This window comes from Hevea brasiliensis, chromosome 14 (genome assembly GCF_030052815.1).
Source record: "Hevea brasiliensis isolate MT/VB/25A 57/8 chromosome 14, ASM3005281v1, whole genome shotgun sequence".
Taxonomy (NCBI): domain Eukaryota; kingdom Viridiplantae; phylum Streptophyta; class Magnoliopsida; order Malpighiales; family Euphorbiaceae; genus Hevea; species Hevea brasiliensis.
This window is the reverse complement of record NC_079506.1, coordinates 17,060,067-17,074,928: the sequence shown is the minus strand read 5'-3', so window position 1 is coordinate 17,074,928 and position 14,862 is coordinate 17,060,067. Positions and strand designations below refer to the sequence as shown.

The following is a 14,862-nucleotide window of genomic DNA, read 5'->3' as shown; positions in this document are numbered from 1 at the left end:
AAGCAAAATTTTAGGTTTGGTAAATATCACAGTCACTTATTTTCATAAAATTCAATGAATTATTTACTTATTTATTTATTATTTAAATAATTAAATTAGAGAATTTAATTTTAAATTAATAAAATAATTAAAATTTATAATCTAAATAAAACATTAACTATTTCCTTCATCAGCACTAAAATTTAATTAATATTAAAAATAAATTTAAGGAATTCTATTCAGAATAGAAAAAAAAAAATTATTGTTTATTCAGCAACAAATTAAATCCTTATTTGACAAGGATTTACAACTCCAACGTGAACATATGTGGTGTGCAAATCCTTTTGGGAAAGACTCCTGGGAATAGTAGGACAAAGACAGATCTCTTAGTCCTACAAGGACTTAGCTGCAAGTCATTATTTTTATAATAACAGTGTGTTTCTTCATGCAATTTTAAGAGTCTGTCTCGTTGATGATATCAAATCTTTTCAAGATCAACTTGGAGCAATATTTCTTTAAGTTCTCCATTAATTTTGTTATTCGAGGATTTGATATCAAAGATCAGTTTTGAAGAGCTTGCGATCAGGTATTTATACATATTTCTTTATTGCTAGCAGTTGTTTGTTCTTTTTATCTTCTAATATATAAGCTGTTCTTGAACAGGAAGTTCTACCAGTAAAATCAGAAGGATCTGCTAATAACAAGAATGGAGGAGAGCATAGAAGCAGTAGATTATATATCTAATTTGCCAGAGCCTATATTACATCACATCTTTTCCTTTCTCTATATTAAAGAAATTGCACGAACCAGTGTCTTGTCAAAGACATGGCTACAAGCATGGAAGACTATTCCAATTTTAAAATTTGATATTGGTGCAATCATTCTTGAAAACTTAGATCGTTGGAGCAACATGCAGGAGATATATAATATTTTTGAACAGATTTTTTTAAACCGACGCAAGCAGATGATTAGTTTGATCAATTTTAAGCTTGTTATGCCTTATAATCTTTCCATAGACCCAGAAACTGCTTCCTTTATGGACAGGTGCATTGGCTATGCCCTGGAGTGTAATGTCAAACACCTGAAAATTAGATTTTGTCCAACTATACTTGGTGAAAGGCATGTGTACTGCGTGCCTCAAGCTCTTCTTAATGCAATTTCAGTACAGGAGTTGGACTTGAGCTACTGCAAGTTGCGTTTGCCCTCTATCGGTAACGTAACATTGCCTTTCTTGAAAAGGTTGTCTCTTGCATATGTTTTTGCAGATGATAATGCAATAAGCAAACTAATTGCTGGGTCTCCTCTAATTGAAGATATGAGCTTCATTAGCTGCTTTGGTATCAAGACTCTACAGATATTTAATCTTATCAATCTTGTCCAATTCCATGTGAGCATTATTGCTCGTCTTGAGCGACTTGAGATTGAAGCACCAAATCTTCATTCATTGACTCTACGTGGTTCAACTTGGGCTTCTGTATTAAAGGTGGCCTGTTTGAAAAATTTGAAGAGCTTAGCAATCTATAGGGCTCCCATAAGTGATAAATGGTTGCACGAGCAATTGAATAAATTTCCTCACCTGGAAAGCTTGAGCTTGCATGAATGTGATATTTTGGAGAATATCAAGATTTCTAGCTCCAGTCTCCATAAATTGTATATAAAGTCATGTGAGAAGGTGGCTAGAGTTCAGATTCATACTCCTAATCTACACATCTTCTCGTATCGTGGTGATATAATTTCATTTTCTTCAAATGATTTGATCGTACCAGAGATTCATTTGTATATTGAATCCAATAACATGGAAATTTCCTGGTATATTAGATTGATTGAATTACTTAACAAGTTCAATCAATATTTCAAAATGGTGACTCTGGCAAGTCAAACGGGTCTGGTATGTCTACTTGATAACTCTTGTTATTTGATTAATATGTGGATTCCACTTGATATCTGATAATATTTAAGTTTGTGTGATTTATCTTTACAGAGTTACATTATCCCTAGCCAACTGAGACAACTCCTACCGCCACCATTGCATAAAGTGAAAGAACTAAAGCTTTCAATTAATAGTGCACGCGAATGTCCAATTGCTGAACTTGTAGATGCTATGCTATGGATTTCTCCCCATCTAGAAAGACTCTACTTAAATAGCTACCATGTAAAATCCTCTTTTAAGGTATGATATATAATTCTTTATAAGAGTTCCATTTAAGAATGATAATAAAATAGTTGTTTGCAAATCTTCTTTGCTGGGAAGTGATTCCAGGGAGCTGAGAATGTAGTCACTGCCATTACATATTATTTTGATTCCAGGGAGCTGTAAATAATAAAATGGAAAAGATTAATGAACTTTTGGGATTTTGTTTGTAGCTTCGCTTACCATTAATATTTATCACATGTTTCAGTTCTCATACCAGCAGCCAACCTATGAAGGAAAAAGTGATTGTTGCAAGTCTTTTCCTGTTTCTTGCTGGAACCATTGCATGGAGGATGTAAAGGTCAAGCAAATTTTTCCTGGAAGTAGATGGTACTATTGCACACAAAAAATAAACATCAATCGAATTCGTAATCGTGAAGAAAGAACTTATATTTTCAATCAGAACATATGGGAAAAGATTTCAAGTGGACTCTTAGATTGGGATCCTTACGTAGATTGAAAGTGGTCTTTTCTGATTGCCTTATGTTATATGTTTCAATCTTAAGGAGGACTCTGCTCTGGCTTTCTTTCTTTCTTTTTAATGTTTTCATGTTTCAATCACAAATTAATTAAGGTTCTTCACATAGAAATGTTTTTGTTCCTTTGACAGTGCAGCAGTCTCCTCATTTTCTCTTTAAAATTTTGTTTGATATAATGGTATTTACATTATTATTATTCCTACATTGTGTAATATAAATGTGATTGAAAACCAAAGCTAATCAGCCTTAATCTAATTAATCTTTTTATATAATACAATTTTATCTAATTGAAATGGAGTGGTTGAGCTTTGAAATGGATTGAGGAATAGAAAACTGATTGCTGATGTGCTTAATGTGATCAAATTTAAGTCTATAAACTCAATAGCAAAGCAGCCAAAAGAAGAGTCCCCAGGATGTATTTTCCTGGTTCTTTCTCCTCATCACTCTCAAAATGTTCATCTTTTATCGCCATTATTCCCTGTCTTAGTCCAATGACAGCTAAATAATGTTCAAATATTTACGAACATGAACACACACTGAACTTATTTTGACTGATGATTTGAGATGCTATATATCACAAGTAAACTTGCAATTACCTTCTGATGCTTGCCAATTATGTTCCCATAATTCCCAATTATAATAGCAGTGTTCTAGAGGGTCTCTCCACGATTTACATCTCTCTCAAGAATTGGACTTATGATAATAAACATGTTGTATTTTCTTGCATATTGTTGAAGAATTTGTGTTGACTCCCCATCCACAGGCTCTGCAAATTCACACCACCTCTTCTCCCTAAGTACAGAATGCAAATGGCATCATCCATGCTTCCAGAAATAATATTATATCAATCCAGACCACTGGACTAAGTGGAAAAATCAATAAATGAATTAGTTCAGTTTTGCATCTCAACTTACTTGCAAACATAATATGTTCACTCCTGAAGAACCTGCAGCATCAATCATTGGCTTCAGTTCTGGAAAATAGCCCTCTTTGACAGCAACAAATCAAAAAGCCTGAATGATGAAAAGATTAATACTTGAGAACAATCAATAGCATAGCATTGATTGTTTAACAATCCTATCATGGGAAACGAAATTATGCTTGCTTACATATAGCTAAGCAAACATTTTTTTGTTATATAATAACATATTTATAAAATTAAATTGTACATTTAATTGATCACTTGGGTTTGATCCAATAGCCGAAAACATTTCATTCACTTGATATAGGCATCAGATTTGAGCTTTCAGTTGAACAAATCTTAGTAACTACTTAATTTAAAGGGTCAATATAAATATAATTTCATAATATTAATATATTGGAACTAAATGGCATAAAGAAGGATTTATACCAATTAATCTATATATCTATATAATATATACATCTGGGTAGAGGGGACAATAAGCTTGCCTAAAATACACATGATAATTTATTAATGTGACAATAAAGAATAAAATTTAATTGACTATTAAAATCAATTTATTTTATAAATTTTATTATTTAAATTATTTTTAAAATTTTTAATCTTTACTTATATTTAAAGATACTTATAAACTTAAATTATTTATAAAAATTGTTATATTAATTATTCTAAATTAAAATTTTAACTTTAATTTAAATTCTATTAATTATTAAAAATATTAAAATTTCGGAAATTGCCCAAGGTTAGACTTCCTATCTACATTCCTGTTTGAAGAAGAATTATAATGAATTATTATTCATACATATATTTAATTTAAAAAATACATATATTTTATACTTCTATTTTAATTTAAATTTATTTATTAATTTAATTCAAAACGTAATCCAAGTTGATTTTGTAGATATAATTCTATTACGTTGGAAATTCTCTAGCCAAACAAAGTGTAAATTATAATTCATATTCTGATTTGTGTTTGTTAATTAATGAGTTGAATTCTTAATCTCCATGCGGCCGTTAATATAAACCTTTCCATTTTAATTAATCAAATTCAAATTTGAGATTAAGATTTTTTTATTAAAAAATGTTTATATATATATATAAAATTTGATATTGAAGAATTCATAGCTAATCTTATATAATACATATAAAAGTGGAAAAGGGAATATTTAGATTACCAAAAATATTTTTAATTTTATTATATTATTTATAATTATATTATTTTTTTATTATTTAAATTAAATTTAAAATTTATATAAATTTAAAATTTTTAGTCGTATCTATATTTAACTTTCATTTAATTGGTTTTTTTTTTATTGTGATTCAAATTAAATGTTAAAAAAATTAAAAAATATTTGTAATTATGAAAAATTAAAATATAATTATAATAATTTGATATTGTGACAATAAATAATCAAATTTAATTGTTATTAAAAATATAATATTATATTATATATAAAAAATAATAAAAATTATGCATAAAAATTACATATAATGAATATAAATAACATGTTAAAAGAAATTATAAAATTAAATTCTATTTTATATCTTTTATAGTAAAATATTGTAAATAATGTTAAATCTAACAATAAATTCGAAAGTCAGTGGTTAAATTAGAATTATATTACCAACTAATTTTTAATCTAAATAAAACTTTATTTAGGTCAAATATCTTTAATAATTTAATTATAATCCCATTATAATACTAATAAAATAAATAATTTAATTAATCAATTAAAGATGAATATTAATTTTAAAAACTAATTAAAGAGTACAATTTAAAGGGAATTTTATTTAATTTTGATAAAAAAAATTAATATTAACGAAAAAAATTAATGACAATTAAATCAAAATCTAATTAATTTATTTTCCTATATATTTATATTATTTTGATTATTACATAATCATGATTTTCTAAAAATTCTACAGTAGAGCTACATTATATATTAATTAATTAATTAGATATCTATATTATTACGATTATTAATATTTTTTGTTATTTTTATTTCCTTAACATTGAAGATTTGAATGTGCATGCTTTTGATTTTTTTTTAAACCAAATTAAAAAACTATATTGATAAGAATCAAAATTGAAAAATCGATCACATCATACCGATTTGAACTTATTTTACGATTTTAATAGAATTCTCATATTTTATCAATAATTAATTCAAAAATTATATCAAATCATATCAAATAAATGAATAAAATATTAATTACTTTCTTTACTCACACTAAAAATTTCATTAGTGTTAAAAAATATTTAAGAAATTCTATTTAGAATATTAAAAAAAATTATTGTTTAATCGGCAATAAGTCCTTTCGGGAAAAAGATAACATAAGTCTATGAGTTCGATAAGGACTTATATAAAATTAGAAAAATAAGTATATATCCATTATTATAAATGTAATATATTATGTATAATTATATAAATTTAATTATATATAAATATATAATTAATTATATTAAAATTATATAATATTATTAAAAATATATTAGAAAGTAAATATATAAAATTGATTTTAAATTTTATTCTTTTATCCAATATACTGTACAGTAGGATTACCGATTTAGTTACAAATAAAGAATCATAATTAAAAATACTTTGAGAGTGCCAATCGGATAAAAGAAGTGAATTTTTTATTTTTTTAATTATTTTTTATAAAAATTGAACTATATTTTTAAAAGAAATGAAATAACGATTTTTTAAAAAAAAATGAATAATTGATTTTAGTTAATTTTTTATAAAACTTTATTTTTAATTATAATAAAAAACTTCGCTGAGTAGAATTCATATACAAGTGGATTAAGAATTTTAATTCTGGATTAGGAATTTCAATTCTGTGTAAACTCTATAATTAATTTTAATATTATAATTATAAATAATACAACTTCGCTTCTTTATTCATACTTCTGTCAGTATTTCGTTAAGTCGTCCATTAATTCCGTTATTCAAGAAGTTGATATCAAAGGTGAATTTCGCAAAGGTTGCGATCAGGTATTTTTTATTGCTGTTTGCTAGAATAAATTTTCATAGAACTTCAAGGGGTTGGTTCAGGCGATAATTAGAGAGATTCATTTAGTCTGAGAGATTTTAGATACAATAGGTATGAAAGGCACAATATCCCTGTCAGGTGTGTGATTAGCCTATTTGGATGTAGCAATTAAACATCCAAATCTTAGTAGAAAACATAAGAGAAATCAAAGCAGTAATATACAGCCAATGCATGCATTGTTATATATCAGACTAGTAATAATATAAATTAATCACTGTTTAAGTATTCATACAGCACGACCTGTGAAAATTTTCCTCCTTTTATATAATTATGGAATATGGAAACGTAGTCTGAACTATTAAAGTTCATAATTTTTTTTTCATCTTCTAATATATAAGCTGTTCTTGAACAGGAAGGTCTACTAAAAAATCAGAAGGATTTGCTTATAACAAAGTATGGAGAAGAGCATAGAAGCAGTAGATTATATATCTGAATTGCCAGAGCCTATATTGCATCACATCTTGTCCTTTCTCCCCATTAAAGAAATTGCTCGAACAAGTGCATTGTCAAAGACATGGTTTCAAGCATGGAAAACTGTTCCAATTTTAAAAATTGATTTTCCTGCGCTCATGGCTGGAAATCGAGATCGTTACTACTATCCAGAATTTAGGATTAGGCATAGGAACATTCAGGTGTCACATAATTTTCTTGAACAGATTTTGTTAAGCAGACGCAAGCAGATGATTAGTTTGATCAAGTTTAAACTTGTTATGCCTTATCTTTTCACAAATCCAGAAATTGTTTCCGCTATGTACAGATGGATTGGCTATGCCCTGGAGAGTAAGGTCAAACACCTGAAAATTAGAGTTGGTGGAACTAACGTTGATGAAAAGTCCATGTACTGCATGCCTCAAGCTATTCTCAATGCAATTTCAATACAGGTTTTAGACTTGAGTCATTGCAAGTTGCATCTGCCCTCTACCGATAATGTAACATTACCTTTCTTGAAAAAGTTGTCTCTTAGATATGTTTTTGCAGATGATAATGTAATAAGCAAACTAGTTGCTGGGTCTCCTCTCATTGAAGATATGAGCTTCACTAACTGCTTTGGTATCAAGACTATACAGATATTTGATCTTATCAATCTTGTCAAATTCTATGTGAGCAATATTGATCACCTTGAGCGACTTGAGATTCAAGCACCAAATCTTCATTCATTGACTGTACAAGGTTCATCTTGGCCTTCGGTATTAAAGGTGGCCTGCTTGAAAAATTTGAAGAGCTTAGCAATACATAGGGCTCCCATAACTGATAAATGGTTGTACGAGCAACTGAATAAATTTCCTCATCTGGAATGCTTGTGCTTGCTTGAATGTCATATGTTGGAGAGTATCAAGATTTCTAGTTCCAGTCTTCTTACACTGCACATAAAGTCATGTGCAAACACGGTTAGAATTCAGATTCATACTCCTAATCTACACATCTTTTCATACCGTGGTAATATCATTTCATTTTCTTCAAACGACTTGATCTTACCCGAGGTTGAATTGCATTTTGAACCAGATAATATGGAAATTTCTTGGTATATTAGATTGATTGAATTACTCGGCAAGTTCAATCAATGTTTCAGGATGATGACTTTGAAAAGTGAAACTGCCGAGGTATGTTTAGTTGATAACTTCTATTATTTGAATCTTTGTTTACATAACTCTAGATCTATAAATACTCTTGGGATTAATATGTGGATTCCAATTTGATTTATAAGTTCGTCTGATTTATCTTTGCAGAGTTACATTATCCCTACCCAACTGAGACAACTTCTAACACCACCATTGCATAAAGTGAAAGAATTGAACCTTTCAATTTCTTATCAAGGCAAATGTCCAATTGCTGAACTTGTGGATGCTATGCTATGGATTTCTCCTCATCTAGAAAGACTATACATAAACACCCACATAAAATCCTCTTTTAAGGTATAATTTATATTATTTTTATTGGAATTCCATTTAAGAATGATATTGAAATTGTTGCTTGCAAATCTACTTTGCTGGGAAGTGATTCCAGGGAGCTTAGAATGTTGAATTGCAAGATAAGTAGTCACTGCCATTGCATATTATTTTGTTTTCTTTTTTGTTGATATAAATGCATATGAACTTCAAATAACATACATATCAGGAAAAACAAAATGGAAAAAATGAATTTTGGGAATTCTGTTTGTAGGTTTGCTTACTATTATATTGTTTATCACATGTTTCAGTTCTCATACCAGAAGTCAATTTATGAAGGAGAGAATGATTGTTGTTACAAGACTCATCCTGTTTCTTGTTGGAACCAATGCATAGAGGATGTAAAAATCAAGCAAATTTTTACCGGTAGTAGATGGTACCATCATGCAAAAAATGCAAACTTCAATCAAATTCATAGTCGTGAAGAGAGAAATTATATTTTCAATCAAGAGATCTGGGAAAAGATTAAAAGTGGTCTCTTGGATTGGAATCCGTGAGCAGATTGAATTGGCTTATGTGATGTTACAATCTTAAGGAAGATTCTGCTATGATATTTGACAATATAAAGTGAATTGGCCCTTTGTATTTTTTTTTTAAATGCTTTCATATTTCAACCACAAATTAATTAAGGCTCTTCATATTGAAATGTTTTTGTTCCTTTATGAGTATAGCGGTCTCTTCATTTTCTCTTTAAAATTTAGTTTGAGGTGCTCAATAGCAAAGAAGCTAAAAGAAGAGGCCCCAGGATATGTTTTGCTGGTTCTTTCTCCTCATCATTCTCAAAATGTTCATCTTTCATCATCGTTAATCCCTATCTTAATCCAATGAAAGCTAGATAATGTTCGAATAATTACAAGTATGAATACACACTGAACTTATTTTGGCTGATGAGTTGAGATTCTATTACAAGTTTGCATAGTACCTGGGACTTGGGAGGACTTTTTGTGTAACAATGGGTCAGAGATGACTTACGGCTCAAAGCCTGGCTTCAAATAATGAGCAAGCATATCAGCATATAACTTGTAATAAGCTGTCATTCGAAATCCCCATTTGTCTTTCAACTGTCTACACAGGTTTAGGTCCATCTCTGAGATCAGTAGTCCATCCTTGTAACGAGAGAGAGAGGGTCTACAAGAAGCATTTGGTGCTGAAAATTGACTAGATCCATAGAAATGCCCAAAATCTGTATGTTGTGGCTTCCCATCACTAGGGGTGGGCATTTGGTTCAAATCGAACTGAACTAAATTGAATTAAATTATAAAAATAGAATTACATATTTTAGAAACCGAATCGAACTGAAATAGATGAAAAATAGAATCGAACTGAACCGCTCTATTTCTGTTCGGTTCGATTCAAACCAATCAGTTTTGATTTTTGATTATTTTTTAATTTAGACTTAATTTTCAAGTTATTTGGTCTAATTTTGACTTTGGTTTGAACCTAATAACCATTAATCAATGAAATTAAACAATTTATATATATATATATAATTAAATATAATTCATAAATTCCTCATAAAAATAAATCAATTCAAAAATCGATTCGGTTCAATTTGAATATATAAAATTACTATTCGGTTCAATTCAGTTTAATCGATTTTTTTCTCTTCAAAACCGAACCGAACCGAAATAACTGAAATTTTTATAATATAAAACCGAACCGAATGAATTTTAAAACTGAACCGAATTGATTCGATTTGATTCAGTTTTAACCGAAATCTGCTCACCCCTACCCATCACCCGAAGTGAATGGATTGGGGAAATTCCCAGTCCCAACACGATTGATAGACCCAAGAAGTAACTGTTGGCTATTGCAGCATTACAAGCCTGTAAAACCATGTCAATTGATATTGTCGAAAGCAATTTATCCTTTTTAGTATAACTAATTTAGCATGACAAATTGTTAACTGCATAATATCTATTAGAATATCACCTAAATATTAAGATATATGAACATAATACAGCATTAAATAAATCATGGCATTTATTGCATGAACTGAGAATCCTCAAAGCTGAACCATATTGCAGTGAATTTTTATCCCTATAAAAAGACTTGATGATGCTGACTTTTCTTGTTACCTAGTATGGGACTAAGTGAATTGGAAGTATGGTCCATCAAGCAAGCTAATGGAAATTGCAAAAAATCACCAAACAGACGTTAAGCATGAAATGAAGCAGATGAGCAGAACTTAACCTCAATGGGCCACATTGGTTCACTGAATTCACCAACCTCAATGGGCCACATTCGTTCATTGAGTTCACCAACGGTGGCAGAAGGATTAAAAACAATCTCAGCACCATTCAAGCCAAATGCTAACCAATGCAATGGATGGTGCCTCCCATAGCATATATTCACAGCAATCTTTCAGTAAGCTATCTCAAACACAGGATGTCCACTATTTCCTTCGACGTAATATGTGCTTTCATTGAAGTCACCAACTCTAGGTATATGGTTCTGCCAAATGCAATTTAGATAGTGTGCTCAACAAAACTAGTCTTGAAAAATATCTAGTAGAGACAAAGTAAACTTGTATTTACCTTTCGATGCTTGCCAATTATGTTCCCTTGATTCCCAATTATAATAGCAGTATTCCAGTGGGTCTGTCCATGATTTAAATCTCTCTCAAGAATTGGACTTATGATAACCATGTTCTATTTTCTTGCATATTCCTGAAGAAATTGTGTTGATTCCCCATCCACAGGCTCTGCAAATTCACACCACCTCTTCTCCCTAGCACAGAATGCAAATGGCACCATCCATGCTTCCTGCAGTAATATTATGTAAGAAATCATTCCAGACCCTTTGACTAAGTGGAAAAATCAATAAATGAATTAGTTCAATGTTACAACTCAACTATTTTCAAACATAATATGTTCACTCTTGAAGAACCTGCAGCATCAATAATTGGCTTCAATTTCTGGAAAATAGCCCTCATTCGGTCCAAAAAGGAGGCAGTTGATGGAAGAGCTATGGAGTTCTGAATAAGACCCACCCGAACTACTCAAGGTTGTCTTAATAACTCTTTGTTGGCACCAAAGCAAAAAGCCTGAATGATACAAAGATTAATACCTTAGAACAATCAATAGCATAGCATTGATTATTTAAGAAGCCTATCATGGAAAATGAAATATGCCTGCTTACATATAGCTAAGCACTAAAATATATAAAAATTATTATGATATATTAGTGGGACAGCCAAAACAAAAACCAAAGCCTCATGTCACAAGGATTTCGCACTAAAAGTTTCAAAACTTTCTCTCTGGGAATGCACACTTAAAGATTTCAATGCCATTAAATAGACTATGGTGAGAAATGCAAAGCACATATTAGCTGAAGGTCCATTTCAGAATCTTGTGACAAAGGTACATGCCTTCAACATTTCTCAAAAAGTGAAGCTCATGCATTTTGATTTTTATCCCATTTTAACACTTTTCCATTTTTTGAAACTGAAGAATGAAGTGCTCAGGTCCACCCATGATAGGCCAAGACCCAGGCCCAGGCCCATTTTGCTTCATTTGTAGGCCTCAATAAGAAGGCCTTATAAGCTGTTGGTTTAGGGAAGTTACTTTCTCATTGCTGCTGGCTGCCTACAACTACAAGGGACAGTAACTCCATTGTGCATGTTTATCATGGCCATGTTTTGGTGGCTGCATGAGCACAGAACAAAAGGCCAAGTGATGGCCATTATGTGGATGACTTGGGGGCAGAAAAGGTTAGCATAAGTGCTGGCCAAAGAGAATTTTTTAAGAAGAGTATTTTTGGCCATTCTGTGTGCATTTTTCAGGGTAGTAGAGAGATGCATTAAAGAGGGCATTATGCTGTGCATTTCACGTCCAATACATAGCCATTTGAGTACATTACATGGGCAATACAAAGGCAGAATTCTAATGGTGTGCTTTCCAGCAGTAAATTGTGAGCAAGAAGTGCTCAACTATTGCGGTGCTTTTGGTGCAATTCTCTCCTCTCAAATTTATTCTTGGGGTAGCATTGCAATTGAGGTAACGTCTAAGCTGTGAAAATATTGGCATGGTTGGTATGTATATGTATATTTGATCATACTAGTACTATTGATTCAAGCCATGGATCTTGGGTTTATGCATGCCCATGAGGTAAGACCCATGGTTTTTATTTTTTCTAACAGAAACAAAGGATCCCCAGCTGTCAATCACCTTCTAGGTGTTTAGGCATCCCTGAATACGTCTCATCCATTAGTTTTCAGCAAAAGCACAGCAAACCAGAGTTCTGTCACGATTCAAAATTACCATGGTTGTTTTTTCACTAGTTCTCAAGAGTCTCCAGAAAAGATAAATTGGGATTTCCATAAGTGACCTCAAATTTATGGCACGTGATCAGTCTAAACACCAATAACATCATATGTTTCACTTGCAAATAAAATGTAAAGCATAATATTATCAGAAATTATTTGAATGTTGAACTACTATAGCAAATAGATGGTAACACCCAATAGCTGGAGGTCAAAATCATGTTCTGAAGAGAGAGCTTTGGCAGACTCTGGAAGAGCTACAAGTTCAAGTGCCCTTCCACAATTCAGCCCAAGAAGCAACCGGCTGACTTCCTGAAAAGAATATCAATCGCATCATAAAAAAATTCCAGAAATTCTTTATTTAATATCCTTAATAATCTATTGCTTTAAATTGATTTCGAAATGAGAACTTGGAGATTTATATGAATTCGTTTTAATCAGCAACTTTTACTTGCAACTCATCAAAATTTGCAGTTCAAGGAAAGAAGATGGGGTTACCTTGAAAACGTGAGGCTTGAGGTTGGCACTGAGGAGATGATGAAGGGAATCATACCCACAAATCGAACCGTCTTTAGAGTTCGAATTCTCTTCCACATGTTGATTTTCTCCTTCACTTCTCTCCATTTTCAGGTTCTTGGCCTTCTCTGATAACAAAGATGAGAATCTGAGCTTATCACAATGGTAGACGTAGAAAAAACATGAATGTATGAGTAGGAGAGAGGAAAATGATTGTTGTATTCTCTTCCGAGTTGAATATTATAGATTAAAAGCAGGGGAGACGAACTGATTGGATTTGGAGGATTCATGTAAGCAGGTGCTATGGTTGTTTAAAGAAAGAATTTTTTGTAGTAGTTGGAGTGTAACGCAGCTGCATGTGCAACTGGTTTTGGTTTAATTCAATTATTTTTTTATTTTAAAAATTATCCTTAATTTCAAAATCATATTTATATAAATAAAATTAATATTTTATTATTATTCTTAAGCTAAATATTATTATTTATGTATTCTCACATAAAACAAAATATTTTTCTTCTCCTTACAAAGAGTGAGTTTCTCCTTCTTCACCTTTAGATAGATAAAGGAGGACTCATGAAAATTTACACGCGCTTCTCCTTGTATTCTAATGCTTTAGCAAGGAGTGGAGCTCTATTTATTGTAATTGATTGCCTGTGCTTACATTTAATCACTAGATTTCTTATGTGATTAAATACCTCCTAGAGATACTAACAATGCCAATTCTAATTTGTGAGCAATCCATCTGATAATTAGCTATATGAGATTGAGCGAGCTTAGAGAAGCTCTGTCTAACACCTATTAATTTGCTAAGTTCTTCTAGTTGAGCGAAGCTTTGCATGTTCTATTTAAATAGCTAAACTTGGGTTCTATCTAAGCTTGAGTAGTATTCTATCTAAGCATTGGCCATCAAGATCACCCCTCCTGTGGTTAGTGGCCAAGTTTTCCATAGAGAGAGAAAGAGGTGCAAATCGACTATGATGAGTTGAAGTTGATGGAAGAAGGAGGTTAGTATGTGAGATTAGGGGAAGAGAAGATGAGAAAAAAAGATGAAAGTGCAAATAAGATGGCCAAAAAAAGATAAAAGAAGGAAGAAAGATAAGGAATTAGGGCTACTAAATGATGGATATATAAGCAAGGCTATTTTATTTATTTATTTTTTTAAATAAGATTTTTATCTTTTTAAATCTTTATAATTTTTTATTATTTCAAATGAATGTTTTTTTTTAAAGATATTTTGATGTTCTAGAAAGAACTTTTATTTAATTTAATGAGTTAAAAAATAAAGATTTTTGTAAGGTATTTAAAAACTTTAAAAATTTTACTTAAAAAAATCAAAAGTTCTCCTAACACATAAAATAGAAGATTTTAAACCTTAAAAAACCTTTTATTACCTTATAAAACCTAATACAAAACAGAGGGCAACTCTTCAATTAGAATAAAATTTATATGATTTTAACCAACAATTATTACAATATTAAGCTATATAATTAAAAAAATTAACAAAATTAATG

The 14,862-nt window shown here is 30.6% G+C and overlaps 1 protein-coding gene and 1 pseudogene across 1 annotated transcript; one reads left to right on the top strand and one right to left on the bottom strand.

Annotated features, from left to right (window-relative positions):
* The first annotated feature begins 308 nt into the window (after positions 1-308).
* Positions 309-9,180, top strand: LOC110634514 (uncharacterized). Its single transcript, XM_058134337.1, has 7 exons — positions 309-565; positions 643-1,867; positions 1,961-2,149; positions 2,379-2,629; positions 7,020-8,226; positions 8,353-8,538; positions 8,823-9,180. Exons 2-7 carry the CDS (start codon positions 686-688, stop codon positions 9,066-9,068), a joined length of 3,261 nt encoding a protein of 1,086 aa, XP_057990320.1. The 5' UTR covers positions 309-565; positions 643-685; the 3' UTR covers positions 9,069-9,180.
* Positions 9,181-9,298: 118 nt separating this feature from the next.
* Positions 9,299-13,634, bottom strand: LOC110673424 (beta-ureidopropionase-like; annotated as a pseudogene).
* Between the last annotated feature and the right edge of the window lie 1,228 nt (positions 13,635-14,862).